The sequence below is a fragment of the Prionailurus bengalensis genome, chromosome C2 (assembly GCF_016509475.1).
Source record: "Prionailurus bengalensis isolate Pbe53 chromosome C2, Fcat_Pben_1.1_paternal_pri, whole genome shotgun sequence".
NCBI lineage: Eukaryota > Metazoa > Chordata > Mammalia > Carnivora > Felidae > Prionailurus > Prionailurus bengalensis.
The window spans coordinates 96799191-96822195 of NC_057350.1; the positions used below are offsets into that span (position 1 = coordinate 96799191).

Sequence of the window (23005 nt, forward strand, 5' to 3'; positions counted from 1 at the left end):
TATTTCAATAAATTGAGAATCTTTATTTTTACACATAACCATAATTCTATGAATAATTTTAGTGTGCTAGGTATCTAATTCCTAGATGTTTTGCCTTCGTAATCCATCGGGGTTCATTACCTCAATTCATTATAGAATTATTTCTTATTTTTCTTCACAGCTTTTCCTTTTGCATTTTTCCCCCCTTTCTTATCTTTTGGAGAAGTCTTTCCTTTCTTTTGCACTTTTAGTTCTTCAAATCTCCCCAATCCTTTCCGGACCATTATTCCGCGCCACCATGCCTGAATCTGAAAACAAGATAAACCCAAACAGCATCAGCTGGTATCACTCTGGACTGGGGATGGCGATCTCTTTGTTCTGGATATGTAGTTCTAAAGACGTAGAGAATGGAATGTCATTAGAACTCCACCTTATTTTCTCTCTCTCAATTGGCCAATCATCTTGGCAAATGTAAAAAAATAAGAAAGAAAAGAAAAATTCAGTGTTTTTATGTCCCGGGCACTGTTCTAGACATTTAGGAAACAGCAGTTAAAAGCGAATGTCACTGGGGCACCTGAGTGGCTCAGTTGGTTAAGCGTCTGACTTCAGCTCAGGTCATGATCTCACAGTTCATGGGTTGGAGCCCCGCATCAAGCTTCTCACTGGGTGGAGCCTGCCAGGAATTCTTTCTCTCCCCCTCTCTCTGCCTCTCCCCTTGCTCATTCTCTCTCTCTCTATCTCTCTCTCTCTCTCTGGCTTTCTCTCTCTCAATAAATAAATAAAAACTTAAAGAAAAAGCTAATGTCACTGATCTCACATTGCAGGAAGGAGAGGATACAGGATAGATGGTAATAAGTGCCATGGAGACAACAGAGCACAGTAAGGGGAAATCAGGAGGGCTTATACCTGTCTTCCCTCTGTTACTGGATTGCTGTGCTTCTACCTACAGCCAGCCCTCACTGGTTCTGAGATCCTGTGCCCTCCCACCTACTCAGAAAGATCCCACCTCTGAACCTTCCAGTGCCTCCCCACTTCTTTCAGAAAAAAAGCTCAAGTCCTTACAGTGGCTCACAAGGTCCTATCCAATCTGCCCCCTCCCTCTCGACCTCACTGCCTCTTACCTACTCCCTCACCTCACTCACTGTGCTCCAGCTGTGCAGGGCTCCCCACTGTCAGACACTCCTGGCACAACCTCAGCTCACAGCCTTTGTGTGTACTGCTTCCTCTGCCTGGAACACTCTTCCCAATATTCAGATGGCTTACCCTCCAGTTCTTCCAGTAGTTGCTCACTTGTCATGGCTATAGACCCAACCGTGCCCCCTCACTCCCTGCTCTTATGTTAAATGTCCTAACCTCCAATGTGAATGTATTTGGAGATGGGCCCTTGGGAGGTAATTAAGCTTAGATGAGGTCATGAGGGTGGGGTCTTCACGATAAGATTAGTGCCCTTATAAGAGACACCAGAAAGCTCGTTCTCTCTGTCATGCGAGGACACAGCAAGAAGACAGCCATGTGCAAGGCAGAACGAGAGCTCTCAACAGAAACGGACCATGCCGGCACCATAATCCCGGACTTCCAGCCTCTGCAATTGTGAGAAAATTTCTGTTGTTTAAGACACCCAGTCTATGGTATATTGTTATGGGAGCTTGAGCTGACTAAGCCAGTCATTTTTCCAATGAGGCCTACCCTGACCTTCCTATTTAAATTGAACCTCCCTCAGCACAACCAACCCCCCTCCCCTGCACGCACACGCGCGCGCGCGCACACACACACACACACACACACAAAACTTCTGGCAGTCTCAGTTCCCCTTAGCTTGAACTTTTTTTCCCATGCCAGGTATCACTTTCTAACAAGACTATATAATTTTATGTTTTATATTTCATCTTTTCATTTCCATCACACTAGACTTTAGGCAATAAGAGGACAGAAAAAAAAAATCTGTTTTGCTCACTGATGCAATTCCAGTGCCTAGAACAGCGCCTGGCACATAGCAAAAAGCAAAAAATAAGTATTTGTTGATGAGTGAACAACTGCATGAATGAAGTGGGTGGGCTATGCTGTTTTATGTAAGGTGGATCACAGGCAGGTATGAGGAGATGTGAGCAGGGACTGAACTGAGAGCCTTGTCCATATCTGAGCAGAGGGAGGAGCAGGGGAAAAATACCAAGGATTGTCTGTGATGTGAAAACGGGACAGATGAGATGGGAAGTGACAGCAGCAGCACATCCGTTCAGGTGGGGATTTTCCCAGAGAACGGTATCGCCCTCTAGAGGCATTCTAGACATTCACGGGGTTTTCTGTTATCTCCAGGCTTAGCAGTCTTCCAGTTGTGTAACATGTACCCGGTGCACAGAGACTTTTCCAGGGTGTGCAGGCTTGGATGATCTGGAGGCGATCCATCTCCAGAGCTTCAGCTTGCACGTGCACCCCTTCCTACAATGTCTCTCCTAGGAAAACAACTGCTGGTTTTCTCCATTCCCACTTCTGCCTTCACAACTGCCACCTGAATCTGACTAGGGTGTGTTGAGCTGGACTCCAGAAACCTCTGGGACACCACAAAAAAGAGACAATATAGAGCGGCAGTATTGAAAAAAAACAAAACAAATGAACAAACAACACCATAAAACAGACTCTTAAATACAGAGAACAGTGGGGGCATGAGTGGACTAGGGGACTGGTGGTGACTAACTGTGGTGAACACTGCATGATACACAGAATCGTCAAATCAATATGTGATGTGACCCAAAACTAATATAGAATTGTATGTCGATTACATTTCAATAATAAAAGACTAGCAGTATTGATGTTGGCTCTAGGGACTAGGTAACCAATCCTTTTGTAAAGCAAGTGGTTCCCAGCTCTTTGCCCTCAAGAAAATTGGAAGAAGGCCAGGTGATTTGCCAGCTAAGAGTCTGCTATGAGTTTCTGGGATAGAAATCTGGAAGAAGTTCAGAGATGTGTGAATCATTACCATTTGAAACAAAACAATATGGGCGCGCGCACACACACACACACACACAAAGCTTCTTCCATTCTTTTCAATTTAGCTATGTAAACAAGGTTCATCTATAAAATGAAAAATGGGACTAGAACTGACATCAATCCTATCACATTCTAGCAATAAGTAATGTTTATGTGGGAATATATAAACGATGTGGAAAAGTCTCTCATCTGTGTATGTATTTCTTCCCCCAAGTCCTATAGGTCAAATAATTAACCACCAAAATTTGCAATGGATTTTATGCTGTTTTGTTCAGTTTTACGCAACTAAGAATTGTAATATGACTCAATCCAGGATGTAGAAACACTATGGCCACAGAAAAAAATTTAATTTTAAAACTTAATTTGTATAAATATTTTTGTTGCTTGAAAGTATGAAAGGTGATCTATAAATGACTTAGAATTACATATATAAAACATTAAGATCTATTCTTAGGGGAAAGTGAAATAGACATACATGTTCAAGAAGAAAACGGATATAAAATTTTTGCCTAGAAAATAAGTTTGCTCAAGTATTTCGTAAACGGATGTGACTGACAAAATCATAGTGGTATTTAGAATCTACTGGATACATTTAAGATACTGATCTAAGAGCTCTATTTCAAGATGTCAATATTCAAAACTCACTGGCAAGTAAATCCTTTGCAATAATTTAAACTTAGTGGCAAAAAAATTAAATATCAACTTTATTATTTTTTAATATTTTTGTTAATGTTTATTTATTTTTGAGAGAGGAAGAGAGACAGAGTGCAAGCAGGGGAGGGGCAGAGAGAGAGGGAGACACAGAATCTGAAATAGACTTCTGAAACAGCACAGAGCCTGATGCAGGGCTTAAACCCACTGGCCATGAGATCATGACCTGAGCCGAAGTTGGATGCTTAACCTACTGAGCCATCCAGGCACCCCTAAATATCAATTTTAAAATGTGCAAGAGACTGCTGGTCTGTGGCAAGCCGCGGACGCCGGTCTCTGTTCCGCAGGATGGGGTTTGTTAAAGTTGTCAAGAATAAGGCTTACTTCAAGAGATACCAAGTGAAATTTAGAAGAAGACGAGAGGGTAAAACTGATTACTATGCCCAGAAACGCTTGGTAATTCAGGATAAAAATAAGTACAACACACCTAAATACAGGATGATAGTTCGCGTAACCAACAGAAATATCATTTGTCAGATTGCTTATGCCCGTATAGAAGGAGACATGATAGTTTGTGCAGCGTATGCTCATGAACTCCCAAAGTATGGTGTGAAGGTTGGCCTGACAAATTATGCTGCAGCATATTGTACTGGCCTGCTGCTGGCCCGCAGGCTTCTCAATAGGTTTGGCATGGATAAGATCTATGAAGGCCAAGTAGAAGTGACTGGAGACGAATACAATGTGGAAAGCATTGATGGTCAACCTGGTGCCTTCACCTGCTATTTGGATGCAGGTCTTGCCAGAACTACTACTGGAAATAAAGTTTTTGGGGCCCTCAAGGGAGCTGTGGATGGAGGCTTGTCTATTCCTCACAGTACCAAACAATTCCCTGGTTATGATTCAGAAAGCAAGGAATTCAATGCAGAAGTACATCGGAAGCACATCATGGGTCAAAATGTTGCAGATTATATGCGTTACCTAATGGAAGAAGATGAAGATGCTTACAAAAAACAGTTCTCTCAATACATAAAGAACAACGTTACTCCAGACATGATGGAGGAGATGTATAAGAAAGCTCATGCTGCTATTCGAGAGAATCCAGTCTATGAGAAGAAGCCTAAGAAAGAAGTCAAAAAGAAGAGGTGGAACCGTCCCAAAATGTCTCTTGCCCAGAAGAAAGATCGGGTAGCTCAGAAGAAGGCAAGCTTCCTTAGAGCTCAGGAGCGGGCTGCTGAGAGCTAATAAACCAAACCACAATTTTCTATGAAGATTTTTCAGATAAAGACAATAATAAACTTATTCACCAAGCAAAAAAAAAAAAATAAATAAATAAAATAAAATGTGCAAGAGGATGCATGGTTTTTCACAATACTTTTAGGAAGTATCCAAAAAATATTATTTTCATTCTTCCAGTGTAGCTATTCCTGAGAATATACATATTAAAATAAATAATATAAATTTCCTTTTTCCTTTATGTTGCAGCTTGGGCATTATTTTCATTTATTAAAATTGTGTTGGGGCACCTGGGTGGCTCAGTCGGCTAAGCACCTGACTCTTGGTTTCGGCTCAGGTCACAATCTCACAGTTGGTGAGTTCGAGCCCTGCATCAGGCTCTGTGCTGACAGCACAGAGGCTGCTTGGGATTCTCCATGTCCCCCTCTCTGTATCTCTCAAAGTAAATAAATAAACATTTTTTAAAAATTATATGGTTTTGGTAGGTTATATTATCTGAGTTTAACTTCGGAAGAAGAAAGAAGGTATCACATAATATTTATCACAGAAGAGAGGGTATTAGGTTTGATACAGATAAGGGCCATTGACAGAGGAGATCAAAGACTGACTCTTGTTCTGGGTAAAAAGGAAAATCATGGATTTCAGCAGAGCAGTGATAAGATCTGACCTACATTTTAACAGCATTGGTCTGACTGCCAAGTGGAAGGTATACTGTAGGGGGTGCAGCTATACAATTAGTGTAGGGGCACTAATTGGAGGACTAATGTGGTCATCAGGTTGTGGGGCAGTGGGGGCTTGACCAGTTGAATAAAGAATACTGAATACTGACTGAAGCGGACCCTGGCCTGTCCTAGTCTGTCTGGGGGTATCCTATGTCTCCATGGGCGAGGTGGGCAAGGAGAGGACAAGATTCTTTGCTCTCCCTGTTTTAAAGGCTCTTCGCCCTTCGATCCTAGTTAATGGCAGAGAAGAACTCCGGTCTCTACACCCCTGCCCCATCAGGACTTTCACTTCTGATTTTTCAGCCTTAGCTTAGTGAATTTGTTAATATAAGCTCTTCAGTCCTTTGAATAGTCCAAGAATTTTAGACTGTTTTGGGGATTTGAAGTTTTGATTTCTCTCAGCTGTGTGTCGCCTCCTTATCTGACAAAGACATGAAGGACAAAAATGCAAAAAAAAATGCTAGGATGGTATTCCAAGTTTCTCTTGCTTAATTCTGAGGATATAAAGGAAGTAAGAGTCCCTACTCTCGGTGAGGACAAAGCAACTGTGAATGTGCTATCCAGAATTTTCGCTGACGTTACCTTTGTTGCCATTATTTTCCTGTTTCTTTTTGTCTTAAAGTACGTCCATATAGCCTGATTGCCTTCGGCGCACACTTCTCCTGGGGGGTCCTCCATAGGATTGTTCATCAGTGTCAAAACCTTTAGATTCATCAGGCTATCCAAATTCTCTGGAAGACAGGTGATCAAGTTGTCCTCAAGCAGTAATTCTTTCAAAGCTGAAACAGTTTGTTTTTAAATGATAGGTTTATCTTAAGAACAAGCAAAATTAAAACGTACGCTCTTTAGTCTACTGGCTCTGAAATATTTGTTTCCTGTGCTGTCGTGTCACAAAAGACACAGATTTCATAAGGCAGACCAAGTTCTCTTCCTTATAACAGTTCAGGGTTGTGAGAGCCAGTGCATGAGAGACAGAAAAGTAGTACACACTAAAAAAAATTGATAATGGTTCATTCCTCCAGGGGCCAAGGACAGGATAAAGATGTATGGTCAGAAGCATTACTAAGGAACAAGCCCACCCTCACCTCTAACCTTTGAATGTCTTGGGGGTAGGCCACAGCTTCCACTCATATTTCTTCACCCTCTTTTCATTAAAGAAAGAGTGATAGTTTGAAAACTATCTCTAAACCTGAAGATTCAGCACACTATGGCCAAAAACATTTTTTTTTTTTAATTTGGTCCCCCTAGAAGCTCAGCAAAAGGTTGTTAAATGGATGGATGAACTGATGCATGTACAAATAAAGACTGGTTTAGCCTAGCGTAAAATGTTTGGGTGTTTAAATATGAATCATATAGGACTTTTCATGCCAATCATACAGCTCCAAAAGTCCTGCCTTGCTGATTTCATCACTCAGGGTCAACACTTTTCCTTTCATTCAAGTGACTTAGTGACCTAGTGCAAATCTGCTGCAGGACCCCAACTCCAAATTCTGGCATATAGTAGGTATTCAGTAAATTAGTGTTGGTTGTATGATGACCATCTGGGTGAATGCTAATTTTCTTAGCAGCTGGTACTTACTCCTCTATTCAATTTACAAGAAACAGTCTAACTGTCTTTGTGAGGTTCTTAGCTGTGCTCATCAGGCATCTGGCTTTCCTTGTCTCACTAGTGAGGCCTGCGAGGAGGTAACAGGGTAGGGCTCAGCTCTCTGAACATTGAGATTGGTCTTTGGTAAATCAAGGAAATGGGACATGCTGGCCTCATACTCCACTACGCTGAGGATCTACTAAGATTCCTCACCTTGTGCTTGGCAAATGGAATCTGGAAGTTGCTTAAGCAGGTTGTGGCAGCAATTAAGAATTTCCAGGTTAGGCATGGATCCCAAGGATGTGGGCAGGTACTCCAGATGATTGTTCTCTATATACAGCTCTTTAAGATTCTGAAAAACAGAGGTGCCTAGGTGGCTCAGTCAGTTAAACATCTGACTTCGGCTCAGGTCATGATCTCACGGTTCATGGATTTGAGCTCTGTGTCAGGCTCTGTGCTGAAAGCTCAGAGCCTGGAGCCTGTTTCTGATTCTGTGTCTCCCTCTTTCTGCCCCTCTCTTGCTCACACTTGTCTCTATCTCTCAGAAATAAACATTAAAAAAAATTTCAGGGGCGCCTGGGTGGCGCAGTCGGTTAAGCGTCCGACTTCAGCCAGGTCACGATCTCGCGGTCCGTGAGTTTGAGCCCCGCGTCGGGCTCTGGGCTGATGGCTCGGAGCCTGGAGCCTGTTTCCGATTCTGTGTCTCCCTCTCTCTCTGCCCCTCCCCCGCTCATGCTCTGTCTCTCTCTCTGTCCCAAAAATAAATAAACGTTGAAAAAAAAAATTAAAAAAAAAATTTTTAAAAAAAGATTCTGAAAAACATGTCAGTAGACCATAATGATCCTTACATTGATCCTTACAATGATCCTTACATTCTAATAACCAGAATCATTGGTGAATTCCCATGCTCTTTCAGTGGGGACACTATTCATTAGGATAAAGGGGGAAACATACTTAAAGAGCCAACATCCAAACATAAAAGTATTTTTGGGTAAAACCATTGGACATGGTTCCCATCTATGCAGGGAAAAGAAAACATGGGAATCTAGCGTTTGTTTCACAAGAACTTTATGGAAAAATAATTTGATAATATAAGTATATATATCATTTGCTTGCTTTCAAAAGCTAATTGAAATCTACAGTAGTGTTACAGAACTGAAATTGCCTCAGGTATCAATCCAACACTGCCCAAGCAGGAGAAGCCAAAATGTGTAGATAATGAGTTAACTATTTGCAAATTCACTGGGCAAAAATATAATGTTTGCACGTCACCCTAAGATTTCAGAGAGCATGGCATGGCATGTCAAGGAGCAAGATGATGAGGAGAGTTCTGAACACAGGGCAAAGCAATGGAGAATCAGGAAGAGGACCTCTGTGCCACAGGTTGAGAAGCACCTGTGCTATATATACATGCTGTTGCTCAGTTCCACAACCAGGGGCGGGGGTCTGTCGTGGCCCTCACCTACTTTATCATTAGTAAGAGCGCAGTACCACCGACATGGAAAAAAAAAATCACTTCTTTAAAGTATGCAATGGATTAAGACACAGTGGTAGGGCTCCTTTGAATGAAGTTATCTTGTTGCTTTGTTAGGATTTAGCACAGGGCTGCGGACCCATTTCCACAGGAAACTGGGGCAACATTAAATTACTCTGGTTTGTTTGCCATCATGCAGGAAGGGAGGTCACACTGATGCATCCAAAATGCGGGCTCCCACCCATGTGAACTTCAAAATAGTACAATTTTCAGGGGCCTCCTACAAAAGCTAGAAATTAAATGGAAAGCAGTGGGGCTCAATTTCTGCAAATGAAACATGCCAAACCGTACAGTGAAAAGGAGTATGGCACAGCATAGCCAACAGCAATCACAACAAAATGTTCTTTGAATATGGATCCAGGGGCTCAGAAAAACAGTGGAAGCCTCAGAGTGGAATAATGGCTGCTTGTTAGGGGGTTGGAAATCTAGTATGGATGATTCCACATGCAGCCTATGGGGACACCATTGGGTGTTCTCAGTATCAGCCAACTTAAGGAATCAGTGGGCATGTACTTCTTTGCCTAATCATTTGGGGAGGCTTACCTGTAGTTTACTAATGTCTTCTGGAATATGGGTGAGCTTGGCTCCCTGGTCTTGCCCAATGTATAATTTCTCTAAAGACTCTAAAGAAAGGATTTCTTCTGGAAATGAAGCCAACTGATTCCCTGTTAATCCAAGCATCTTCAGTTTTGAAAGGGATACAAAGTCTGGAGGTAGCTAGAAGTATTCCAAAAATATAAGTTTCAGGTCAAAATTATTTGTAACAGTAAGAAAATAAATTGGGCTTTTAGTTTTGAGGCAAATTGATAAACATCAAGTACAGCGATTTAGCAATTCCTACTGATGAAAAGTTTGCACACACCTTTGCATATAGAGTATTTATACCTGTAGATCTAAAGTCTGGAGTCCTCCTTTTTCTGATGAGCCTCTCTGCTCTTCAATTTTATGCACTGCTTTAAACTGAAGCAATTTTAAACCTACTTTATTGCAGATTTTTGAATGGTAGCGTAGCAAATGCTTGATATTACTGAAAAAGTACTAAAGTTATTGGTGTAATATTGCAACTATAATATCAACAATTTCAGTTATTGGAACTGATCAATTTAGACACATGACCTCTCACCCTAAAGGCTCAGCAATTTAGAAACTTCAGTTGAAATCTCAGTTGGAAGTAAACAAGGAAGAAGACTATTATGATTTTATCTGGTCATATTCTGCCTTCCAGTGAATCCCAAGGTTTTACAGGCCCTTTACAGGTATTAGGTAGGCATTTCAGAGACTCCCAACTGTCTGGGCGGGAAGGCCTTGGAAGGGTCGTCTATTCTAATCCCTTAATAGGATGGTTGAATATATTCCACAGCTAGCCATCCAGCACACATTTAAACACCACTTCCTGGAACGAAAATCTCATTACTTGGATGGAGACCTCTAATCGCCAGATTTCCTTCTCGTGTCAAGTCAAAGTCTCGTATGTCCACCTTCTGGTCTCTTTCTGGCACTCTGGAACCACATGGAAAAATCTCATTCTTAAAACACGGGATGGTCTCCCTATTGATTATGTTACAGAGACACCTGTTTTCTTGGAGAAAAAAGAGCCCAGCTATATAGCTCAAGAGCTTCTTAACTCACTTTGAATCACCTTCCATCATCTGGCTTTACTCCTAATGGGGAAATCGTTCCCCACAGTTCCCAGTCTTAGCCCTGGCCTCTCCTCCACCCGTTCCTCAATCCAGCACCTCTTCTTCATGAGAATGGTTACAGTCCAGCTCAGTCTGACCCCTCGATGGATGGGTGGGATAGATACATTGGGGAATAGGTCAAAAGAAAGCCCCCTAGAGGGATAACATAGCAGTAAGTCTCACCCGCAATCTTTCAGATTTTTTCTTTATTGGGTAGGGGGAGCACCCATTTTCCTAAACATGCTATAAAGTGTTTATAGTTTTATTTATCCCTTTACTTATTTTTTAAAGTCAATCTCCAGAGAAGCTGCTGTTTGAGCTTTCCTTCTTAGCTATTTCAAAATTCTTTACCAGGCACTTAGATCCCTTTGACACAAAGCGTCCAAACTAATGGGAAAATGGTTTTCAATCTAACCCCTTCATTAGAACCTAGTAATTTCACATCGCGGTTCAGCTAGCTCATAGGTTTAGCTTTTCTTTTTCAAAGCACATTGAATGTTTAAAGACTTTTTTTTTCAGGATATTCAAGATCCAATAATTAATCCCATAACAGTCACATTAAAGCACAGTGGAAGTAAATCTAGATGCACAGAAAACCTACAGAGTGTCAAATGAGGACAGTTATTACTGATGCTCTCACTGAGCTATACTCACTGTAAGGTTGACTTCTCCCTTAACAGAAATGTACCATACAAATAAGACCCATCTAGACACACACTGAAAGCTACTTTTGCATTCACCTAGGCAAGAGAAGGCTACTGGCCAGGCTCCGGGAGCCAGAAACCCACCAGGAAAGTCTTTGGGGTGGGAGAGGTAAGGAGCTGGCATAAAGGTCACGTGTCATTATACAGACTGGGAGGTTACTGGAGGGATTAGCATAACAGGAAATGAGAAAAACAAACAAAACCCAGAAATACCATCATAGGAACTAGAGAATAGCAGGCAATGGACACAGAGATTTCCACATTCAGTATAATAATATTGAACACGACCACATTTCAGTGCAGCCTGATTTGTGGTAAAACTTGGTACCGGATGAGGCTTATCTTTAAGGAGCCATCTGTATGTGATTCCTTCCTCTATTCTGATATCTTCAAGTGTTTCACAGGAAACGATTAGGTATCATTCATGACTCAATAAGGAATTAAGTCGATGTGTTATTTTTCCCAAAGGCGCTTTATATTTTGAGCCTCTCACTCCCAGTGTGGAATGGCAGACTTTGTCTACTGTAAAAGGAATTTCTTACCTCAGTGGTGGAATGGGGATGGGCAGAGGGCCTATGATAAACTTCAAAAATCCTCCAAAATGGGTTGCTGCCTAAGTAGAGATTAAGTCCAAGATTCTCTTCCTAAATCCTAAATTACCATCAAAATGGTCACTTCCTAAAAGGCAGTTTTGAAACTCTATAGGAATTAGAAAAAGAACAACCAATCTCCCCCGCCCCTCCAAAGTTCTAAATTAAAAATCAAATAAGAGATTAAACAAAAACAAAAACACCCCCAACAAACCTTTAAGGCCTAGGACTTGTCTAAGGTATGGTGAACACAGCAGCTTGGTGTCCATGGCCGGGAAAAACAGACCTATTATTTGATCACAGTTGTTGATTTCCAGATGGCCTGATTTCTCCCTCTATGGTTGTCTTTTGCTTTTAACAGAACTGTTCTTTTAAATTTTCAAATATTAAAACAAATGGATGTGTCCTCACCACCCAAATCTTTTGTTAATAAACAAAATGAATGTGTGTCAACTACAGTCAAATAAAAAGATTTTTTTAATAAAATCAAACACTGCAATTAAAATTGAGCTCCCCTGGGATCCATCCCTCATTTCCTTGACTTCCTTTCTCTTCCCAGAGGCAGCCACTACTAAAAATTTAGCCAGTTTTTTTCTAGTTCATGATTTTTCTAAATAAATGTTTATTCATTTTGAAGAGGGGGAGGGACAGAGGGCCTGAACTGGGCTCTGCACTAACAGAGAGCCCCATGGGGGGCTCGAACTCATTCAACTGGGAGATCATGATCTGAGTCCAAAGTCCAACTGAGCCACCCAGGGGCCCCTCTAGTTCATATTTTTATACTTTTGTTACATTTGTAAATATCCAAAGTATGTATTATGTGTGTATATGTATGTAGTTTTGTGTGATTAAAAATTTATAAATGGTGAGGGGCACCTGGATGGCTCTCAGTCAGTTAAGTGCCCAACTTCAGCTCAGGTCATGATCTCTCAGTTCATGGATTCAAGGAGCCCTGCATCGGGGCTCTGTGCTGACAGCTCAGAGCCTGGAGCCTGCTTCGGATTCTGTGTCTCCCTCTCTCTCTGCCCCTCCCCCACTGGTGCTCTGTCTCTCAAAAAATAAATAAAAACATTAAAAAAGATTTTTAAAAATTTTTAAATGGTGTAAGGTTCTGCAGCTTGGTGCTTTCCTTTTTAATAAACATCACAATTTTAAGATCTGTCCACACTGGCACATACTCCTCCAGTTCACTTAAACCTTTAGTTTTTTAATTTTATAAATCTAGCACAATCTGTTTGCTCATTGCTCTATTGACACGGTCTCCCATGACTGTCGTGGGCTGTCAACACTGTGCTATGAACATTTTTGAACCCGTCACCCTGCACACACGGGAGTTTCTTTTGGGACAAATCTGATTTTGCAGTTCACCATGACTGGAGGCCTAAGGCTGTAGGTGTCAGAAAGAAATCTGTGTGAGGAAACCCTGTTCAGAGGGGGTCTTGGTTAAGAACGTAGACTCTGGGGCCCCGCAGCTCTGGGTTGGAGCTCGGTTCTGCCACGTACAGGTGTGTGGCCTTGACGGGTTAGTTAAGCTCCCAGTGTCTCATTTCCCCCACGTATCGCCGAGGAGAAGATCGCCCACGTCCAAATGAGGACATCAACACCAACTCAGGGCGGGAAAAGCCCCTGTGAGGGCACAGTGACAGCCGGGAAGGGAATCGGTACCTGGCATATTTTATTATCATCCAGCGCCAGGATCTCTAGGTTCCTGAGCGCACAGATCTGCAGCGGAAAGCGTTCCAGATGGTTCTGGCTGAGATCCAGGAAGCGCAGGTTGACGAGCCGCTGGAAGGAGCGCCGCAGCGCCCGCAGGCCGGTGTCGCGGAGGTAGAGCAGGTGCAGCGAGGTCCACTTGCAGATGAGGCGTGGCACCTTCTCCAGGTGGTTCCCGCTCAGCCCAATCTCCGTCATCCCGGACAGCTCAGCCAGGGAGTGCGGGAGCGAGTGGAGGCGGTTGTGGGACAGATCCAGCACGGACAGTTTGCTGCACTGGCACAGCGACTCGGGTAGGAGGAGCAGGTTGTTGCGAGCCACGTAGAACTTCTGCAGCCTGGTCAGGTTCCCAATCTCCGGTGGGATGGCAGTTAGTTTGTTGTCATCCAGGTCAACGATCTCCAGGTTGGAGAGAGCACAGAGCTCGGGAGGAAAGACTTCAAACTGGTTTTGCTTCAGGTAGATCTCCCTCAGTTTGGTGTGGTTCACTACTTCCTTGGGCAGAGATTTCAGGTGGTTTCCGTCCAGCCCAAGCAGCTCGAGGTGGTGGAGGAGTTTGCAGAGGTCCACGGGGATCTCAGCCAGGTCAGTGTGGTACAGGCGGAGCTCCCGCAGCCCCCGCAGGCCTCTGAGGACAGGAAGGGACGAGGACAGAAGCGGGTTGTCGCTCAGGTCCAGGCCCTCCAGGCTGCTCAGCGTGCCCAGCTCTGGGCACAGCTTTCTCAGCTTGTTCTTGTTCAGGTAGAGGATCCGGACGTTCTTTAAATGCTGAATATCCCGGGGGATTTCTTCAATCTGGTTGTTTTCCAGATGCACTTCTTCTAATTCTTTGAGGTCGAAGATCTCTGGTGGAATGGTAGTCAAGCTCTGATTAGAAGCATCAATGAAAAAGGTTTTAGCAGTGGCCCGTTGTGGATCAACTTTCTGATGAATTTTAACGGAATGTCCTGGTTTTATCATGTCACTTGACATGTTGATGGAAAATGCAAATATCCAAAATCTGAAATAGTGTGAAAAGAAAAAAAAATCCATTTACTCACCAGGATTCTTTCTGTCCCTGAGAGAGAGAAAATTTGAGTTGCTTGAATCTAGGGCCTGATGTTCTAACATAGCATGAAATGTAGGTTTTCGTGTTTCATGTTGGGAGAAGAGTTCAAGTATAGACTCCTCCTAACAGGTTGACTTACATGAAGAAAAAAAAAAAAGATTGTCTAAATTCAGTTTTTATGGCACAAAAACAGACACACAGACCAATGGAATAGAATAGAAACCCCAGAACTAGACCCACAAACGTATGGCCAACTCATCTTTGACAAAGCAGGAAAGAACATCCAATGGAAAAAAGACAGCCTCTTTAACAAATGGTGCTGGGAGAACTGGACAGCAACATGCAGAAGGTTGAAACTAGACCACTTTCTCACACCATTCACAAAAATAAACTCAAAATGGATAAAGGACCTAAATGTGAGACAGGAAACCATCAAAACCTTAGAGGAGAAAGCAGGAAAAGACCTCTCTGACCTCAGCCGTAGCAATCTCTTATTCGACACATCCCCAAAGGCAAGCAAATTAAAAGCAAAAGTGAATTACTGGGACCTTATGAAGATAAAAAGCTTCTGCACAGCAAAGGAAACAACCAACAAAACTAAAAGGCAACCAACGGAATGGGAAAAGATATTTGCAAATGACATATCGGACAAAGGGCTAGTGTCCAAAATCTATAAAGAGCTCACCAAACTCCACACCCGAAAAACAAATAACCCAGTGAAGAAATGGGCAGAAAACATGAATAGACACTTCTCTAAAGAAGACATCCGGATGGCCAACAGGCACATGAAAAGATGTTCAGCGTCGCTCCTTATCAGGGAAATACAAATCAAAACCACACTCAGGTATCACCTCACGCCAGTCAGAGTGGCCAAAATGAACAACTCAGGAGACTATAGATGCTGGAGAGGATGTGGAGAAACGGGAACCCTCTTGCACTGTTGGTGGGAATGCAAATTGGTGCAGCCGCTCTGGAAAGCAGTGTGGAGGTTCCTCAGAAAATTAAAAATAGACCTACCCTATGACCCAGCAATAGCACTGCTAGGAATTTATCCAAGGGATACAGGAATACTGATGCATAGGGGCACTTGTACCCCAATGTTCATAGCAGCACTCTCAACAATAGCCAAATTATGGAAAGAGCCTAAATGTCCATCAACTGATGAATGGATAAAGAAATTGTGGTTTATATACACAATGGAGTACTACGTGGCAATGAGAAAAAATGAAATATGGCCTTTTGTAGCAACGTGGATGGAACTGGAGAGTGTGATGCTAAGTGAAATAAGCCATACAGAGAAAGACAGATACCATATGGTTTCACTCTTATGTGGATCCTGAGAAACTTAACAGGAACCCATGGGGGAGGGGAAGAAAAAAAAAAAAAAAGAGGTTAGAGTGGGAGAGAGCCAAAGCATAAGAGACTGTTAAAAACTGAGAACAGGGGCGCCTGGGTGGCGCAGTCGGTTAAGCGTCCGACTTCAGCCAGGTCACGATCTCACGGTCGGGGAGTTCGAGCCCCACGTCAGGCTCTGGGCTGATGGCTCAGAGCCTGGAGCCTGTTTCCGATGCTGTGTCTCCCTCTCTCTCTGCCCCTCCCCCGTTCATGCTCTGTCTCTCTCTGTCCCCAAAATAAATAAACGTTGAAAAAAAAATTAAAAAAAAAACTGAGAACAAACTGAGGGTTGATGGGGGGTGGGAGGGAGAGGAGGGTGGGTGATGGGTATTGAGGAGGGCACCTTTTGGGATGAGCACTGGGTGTTGTATGGAAACCAATTTGTCAATAAATTTCATATATAAAAAAAAATAAATTCAGTTTTTAAAAATCCCTATCTTGATTCTCTTTGCAGGTAGATGTGGAAGGTTGCAAAAGATTGCTCTTACCACGAACACTGAGAAAACACTTGGAAAAAATAATATTTTAAAAATATTATGTTTTTTTCTTGAAGCCACCAGAGAGTTGTGGATGCAAAGGAGGCCCAACGAATTAATTCTAGAGAAGGACTATCCCTTCCCTAAGTTAGCAGAGACCAGTGGGCACTTTCATGCCCGGTGGCATTTTCAACTTTGGGGACCAGGCAGGCAGAGAAGCCAGCCTTCCATATGCACAGGCAAAGGAACTTCTGAAACCAGGAGAAACCAGTCAAACTTTTAAGAGCCCTGTATGAGCAGCATGGTGGGTTAGCACGGAGGAGCCTCAAATGCAGAGCCACCTCTCCCCAGTAGACTGGGGCCGACTCAGTGGCCTAGGAAAAGTTGCAGGCGATCTGGAAAAGCAGAGAGAGGTCCTGTCCTCTCATGCTTTTAGATCCCTAAGCCTGGCTGGAGGAAGGGGCTTAAATCCCTAAGCGGGACATTTGAAATTGCTGGGAATTGAAATGAACTGCAGCTGCAACCCAGAAAGAATGGAGAAATGGAGAAATAAATCATGTCTGTGGATTAGAACACTCAATGTTAAGATGTCAGTGTTACTCAAATTGATCTATAGTTTCAGTGCAACCTCAATCAAAATCTCAATAGGCTTTTTTTTTTCTTTTTGGTAGAAGTTAGCAAGCTGATTCTAAAATTTATATGAAAATGCAAAGAACCTAGAATTGCAAAAGGCAATCTTGAATAATCACAAAATTGGCAGACTTGCACTACTGGATTTATAAATTTTGTAAATCTAAGATGTTAATATTGTGTTACCAAAGACTAAGTTGTTGGTCCTTAGTACACACACATACACACACACACACACACACACACACACAAAGCCTAAGATAAAGGGCAGAGAAGACAATGATGTGATGGTAGCTAGGTTGATTGTAGCATCTCTGACTTGCATTCTAGGATGGGGACTTTCCTGCTGGAGTATGGAGCCTCTCATCCACACAGAGGTCCAGTCCCTAGATAGAGGGGATGTGCTTCGAGCCCCACACTTAATATTACTGCACCTTGCAACACAACAGTGTGTGGTTTAGATCCCCATTACTATATGCCTAGCCTCCAAAAGAGCTCTGGGACAGTGTTGTTCTCTGTTAAAGAAAAGAAAAGACTTATCACTGGTTGAATTATGGCTAGAATGCCTAGAATTATGCCTAGAATGAATTATGCCTAGAATGAGAATTATGCCTGGAATGACAAATGCCAGCATTTGTCATTTGATCATTAGGTAGATTAATACTGTTCAGTCCTGCAGGATAAAATTTCCAGTGTCCTAAACTACTGACAATACTGAAGGCCTCTAGACAATCCATAGTATACAGACTAAGGTGATACTAGAAATGAAAATAGCACCCAGGACTCTACGTGGGCTAAGCTTTACTCAATGCGTTTAATCCTCACTAGAACCCTGAGAAGCAGGCACCATTAAGATCTCTGTTTTACAGATACAGATACTAAGTAACTAAAAGGGCTTATCTCAGAACATAGTAGGAAGTGGGGGCTGGATATCCTCACTAAGGATATTTACATTATTTGTTTACAAGAAGTCTGGTTTTTATTAAAATCAGTCTTGGGTGTAAGCATTCAGGCTTGATTTTCTTTTGCAGCCCTTCAGGCAGAGTCATCTGGGGAAGATTCTTGTGGACTAGCCATCTGATTAGGGTTAACACAAGTGTGTCTGGGCATCCAGGTGCATAAAAGAACTTATTTTTTCTAATATTCATCTTCCTCCATGATGAGACCTGCCTAGAATGTCTGAATGTGTGTGTACGTATGTTATCTCACCAGAATCTTACAGCCCACATGTGTCTGGAACCAATTTGATGGCCTCTGAAAGCTATATATATTGTATATCCATTAGCAGACTTAATAAAAGGAGGTTGTAAAGTCAGGATTTGCAACAGCTTGGCCAGTAATTCAGCCACAGTAAATAAGAATGAAGAAGATTGATTCCTTATCTGGCTATTTTTTTTTTTTCATTGGGATTGCTACCTCAACGTGGTCAAATAACTTGTTACAAATCCATATTACTGTGGAATTTCTAAGCGTCGTAACCGTTGTGTAATTTCAGGGAGCCAGGTTTTGGATAGTTTAATAGTTAGCTCTTTTTTGCTTAACTTTAATGCTTGAGAAAACCATTTAGGAAAAAATGATCAGCCCTCTGAAATTTACATCAAGTGTTGACACTTTGGTTTTCAAGTCTGATTACACACCAACTGGATGTGTAATGTGAATCTGATAGCATAAATAACCATTTCCAGTTAAATTAGTTTCAAGATTTTACTTAAAACACCTGGGAGATCTTCTCCCTTTAATACAGACAAGCAAAAAGCCTCAATACAGCTAGGACTGGAGAATCATGTAATGGTAATGGTAATGGTAATCCTTTGCTTTGATAATTTCTGGGAAACCATAAAATTCCATGAAAAATTTTTAAGTCTCAAGTAATACGGAGATGAAGACTCATATAAAATTCAGACTTGAGTGGAAAACTATTATAAGCAAGCAACTTTAGATTTTCAGCAGAGGCAAGGGAGAATCTAATCTGCTCAGACAATAATAAAGGAAGATTCTGGGTGTGATATTGTGATAGAATATATATTTGGTATTCGTTCCCTAGTTCCTGATACAAGAGCTTCTAAAACTTTGGTGTTTTCTGAGTGGTTGGGAAGGAGCATCTTTTGTTATTCATAATAAGCCCATCAACCACACCTGAGTCCATACCGCTTACTGCCCTCACCCTTATTTGCACCCTGATAGCTCCCTAATGGCAGCTGGTTGCCAGAGGAACCACTCACGTGATTAGAGGGGCGGAGCTTTCAACCCCAGCCCTTGACCTCAGGGGAGGGGAGAGGGGCCGGATGTTGGTTTAATCACCAATTGCCGGCGATGTAATCAATCCTCCCTATGTACTGGAGCCTCTATAAAAACCCTAAACCGAGAGGTTATGGGAGAGCTTTTGGGTTGGTGCTGGAAGGCTAATATTCCCAGAGAAGGCATGGAAACTCTGCGCCCTGTCTTGATACCCTCTCTTCCCCACATGCATCTCTTCCGTTTGGTGGTGCCTGAATGGTAGTTTTTAGAATACAGCGGTAATAGTAAGTAAAGTGTTTCCTTGAGTTCTGTAAACGACTAAAGCAAATTATTGAACTTGAGGGAACCCCGACTGGTAGTCCGCTGGAACTGGCGACAACCTAGGATTTGTGGCTGGCATCTGCAGTGGGAAGCAGTCTTGTGGGACTGAACCTTCACCCTGTAGGGTCTGTGCTAACTCTGGGTACAGTGCAGAACTAAATTTTTGGACACCTCCTTGGCGTCCGCAGAGAACTGGAGACTTGCTTCTTGGGAAAACCCACACAGTTGGTGTTAGAAGTGTTCTCTAAGTAGAAATTTCATACTTAGTCCTGGGATACTGAGACGTACGATATGTTTTCTTAAGAGAAATAGAGAAGTCTTTAATCTGGTGATGAGCTCTGAAAGGCTTGTAGGTGAAGAGCTCTACCAAGCCCAGGGCCAGTAACCCTTTCCTTTTGAAAACCTCAGATCAGTGACTTAAAGGTAAAAGAGGCCTTAGAGAAACATCTGTTTGCCGGAATTGTTAGCTTGTGCCACACCAGTGTGCCCGTATCGCCATCGTCACCAAACGATCGATCTGAAATAGCTTCTTAGGACTTGTTGTCTTTAAATAGACTCAAAACGGCATTTTATCCATTTTCAAAAATGTTTCTACTTTTCCTTCTTCCACGCATATCACCAAACTATAGATCTCGTAATTCATAGACAATGCATTTTTTTTATTTGTAGACTGTGGTTTTTTTTCCCTATTGTCTTGCACAATGAGCAAGAAGGTTTGAGGCACTATTTACTACTAATCAGTGATCTACTTTCTCGTCTCATCAGATAATAGGAATGTAAACTTTTCCACCAACTCCCTCTACTCTTCTTTTATCCATGGGCCAACTCAATTTTTTTTTTTTTTAATGTTTACTTATTTTTGAGACAGAGAGAGACAGAGCATGAACGGGGGAGGGGCAGAGAGAGAGAGGGAGACACAGAACCGGAAGCAGGCTCCAGGCTCCGAGCCATCAGCCCAGAGCCCGACGCGGGGCTCGAACTCACGGACCGCGAGATCGTGACCTGAGCCGAAGTCGGACGCCCAACCGACTGAGCCACCCAGGCGCCCCCCAACTCAATTTTTTAATAACACTCATTTTTCCACCTGCATATTCAGTACCTAAACAACATGTATGCACGATCAATACCAGGAGTCGGCACTTCAGATACTCGTCAGAAAATTCAACCAGGAATTTGCTCTATTCTGACACCTGCTAGCAGCTCAGTTCAATCTTCTGGTAGTTGGGGGGGAAAGAGCTAATGGGTGTGTGAAACATTAATTCTCCCAGATCCTTTGAGTTCTCTCTCCCTGTTAGCAGGAAACAACTTCCCTAGACCCTATTATCTGTTTCCTCAAGATAGGACTTCCTTAGATCATAATTAAACACCATGCTGTTGGCTTTTTAAACAGTTAAACAATCATTTGAAAAATATTTCTATAAAACTATAGTCAAAGACATGTCTGTTAAGTTACTTATATAAAGATACACCTACTAAACCTTCCTACTGTAAGGTGCCAGAGGAAAGTAAATGCTGCCATTTACAGGGGCACCTGGGTGGCTTAGTCAGTTAAGTGTCCAAGTTTGGTTCAGGGCATGATCTCGCAGTTCATGGGTTCAAGCCCTGCGTCGGACTCTGTGCTGACAGCTCAGAGCCTGGAGCCTGCTTTGGATTCTGTGTCTCCCTCTCCTCTGCCTCTCCCCCACTTGTACTCTGTCTCTCTCAAAAAACAATCATTAAGAAAAATTAAAAAAAAAAAAAAGGGGACTACGTACTTTCATATATTTTCTTTGGTTCTGACTTCTAGAAAGCCGAGACTCAAGTTAGACCTCCTGACACATAAGCACCCAGTGAATCCACTTAAGTTTCCTTGAAGCCAGCTCAGCAACATCTGTTTCCCCTACCTCCCTGCCCCTCAGCCACTTAATTCTCAAGGGGCAGGTCTTTAAAATTACATCCCTCCTCCATCTGGAAATCATTGGGTTAATGAAAAATGTACTGACGGAAATGAGTTGTACATGTGGTCGGTATTTTTTTGGCCATCCTATTTGATATGCATTTCGACACACAGTCTGTAGTTCTGTGCAAATACTTTGTTTTGCTAAGGTTCATACGGAGAACAGTGCTTTAAGTGCTGTTTGGTGAAAAGCAGCTCTTTTCTGTTTGTTCTGACCTTGTTTATTAGTCACTCTCTAGAACAAAAGTCTGATTGGCACTTCTTCCTCCTTTAAAAGTATATCCCTCCCTTCCCCTAGAGCAGCAATTAATCCTTAACTCCTTACTTTCCTCTACTTGACTTCAAGTACTTTGAGAGGGGTAGGGACTGCAGATGCTGAATTGTGCCCACATTCATGCTTTAGTATTTCAAGCTACCTCTATTGGTAGAACGGGGGAGGGTAAATGGAAACAGCATTTTCTATCATGTTTAACCTGAAGTGATTCAAGTGATGGCCACAGTCTGTGGGCTACACAGAGGCCCCTGCCTCCTAGCACAATTTGCTAACAGTGGAGTGCCCTTCTGGAATTGCCTAGTGGGGTAGCTTCCGGGAGAGAGGTCTTGGGCACTTTATTTTTCACCTTTGAACAGTGTTCATAAATGTCCTGGTTTCACCTTGAGGGTCTTCCTTCTATCCTCCAGGCACGGAGTCTCTGGTTGGTTCCAGAGCTCTCTCCAGCGCCCTTCAGCTGCTTCCTCTGCAGTCTATGGTTAACCCCAAACAGACCTTTCCTTTCCTCCTTCCTCTTTTTCTCTCTCCCCCATCCAAGTACCAAATCCTGAGCATGCTACCCTGTACCTCCTGCTGGGTTTTGTCCCCATCTCCTCCTTTCACTGAGTCCAGCCTCGGCTGAGGCCCTATCTCTGTTGGGCTACTGAGGCTGCTTCAGAGTCTCCCCTAGATCCTGTCAAATCCACTTCCACCAGCTGTTTCCTATCTGAGGGCTCCCAGCACCTTGCCCCCTATCAGCTGTGCTTCTCAGAGGATGCGCAGGGCTCCGTGTGGATCTGGCCCTGCCCGCCTTCCCCGCCCCCCCCCCCCCCCATACTCATCTAGGCAGCCCCAAGTACCTGTGGGTCTCCAGCACCTGGGACGGATTCGCTGGGGCCGGTCAGAGAGTCACCTCCGACAAAAAGCCCTCCCTGATACCCCCGCCCCAACACAAGACTGATCTACATACCCCTTTCAGCTTCCTTAGCTCCGGACCTTATCTGTCCTGGTGCTACCACGTTCCTCTGTACTTGGCCCCCCGCAGGTATGTGCACGCTTTGGGGAGGGGACTGTGTCACAATCGTCATTGTAGCCCTGGCCCCCAGCCTATCAGCCGTGCCCGCTAAACCTCAAGAACTTCTCCCTGCAAAGGATCCGGGGCACTCTCCGTCTGTGTTTTTAACCCAGGTCAAGGTGACCCGAAGCCAGGCGGGGGTGACCGACGAGCTTCCATAGCATTGGCGGTCACCGCCTGCCCAGACAGGCCTCAAGGGCCCAAGTGGGTAATGAATGTGCAGCGGGCTGGAGGTGGCGTTCAGGGTCCGGCGGTCAC

General features: G+C 43.2%; 2 protein-coding genes across 3 annotated transcripts; one reads left to right on the forward strand and one right to left on the reverse strand.

The window, feature by feature from the left end:
• LRRIQ4 (leucine rich repeats and IQ motif containing 4) lies at positions 1–22979 on the reverse strand. 2 transcript variants are annotated; one of them, XM_043594938.1, is made up of 6 exons: positions 22643–22979; positions 13331–14378; positions 9236–9409; positions 7372–7510; positions 6153–6349; positions 1–287 (listed from the first exon to the last, which is right to left on the reverse strand). In XM_043594938.1, exons 2-6 carry the CDS (start codon positions 14348–14350, stop codon positions 138–140), a joined length of 1680 nt encoding a protein of 559 aa, XP_043450873.1. In that variant the 5' UTR covers positions 14351–14378; positions 22643–22979; the 3' UTR covers positions 1–137. The 2 variants fall into 2 exon arrangements, with proteins under 2 accessions (XP_043450873.1, XP_043450874.1); XM_043594939.1 differs by lacking the exon at positions 22643–22979 and adding an exon at positions 22533–22631.
• Positions 3917–4955, forward strand: LOC122491749 (60S ribosomal protein L5-like). Its single transcript, XM_043594942.1, has one exon. It carries the CDS (start codon positions 3964–3966, stop codon positions 4855–4857), a length of 894 nt encoding a protein of 297 aa, XP_043450877.1. The 5' UTR covers positions 3917–3963; the 3' UTR covers positions 4858–4955.
• Positions 22980–23005: the final 26 nt, after the last annotated feature.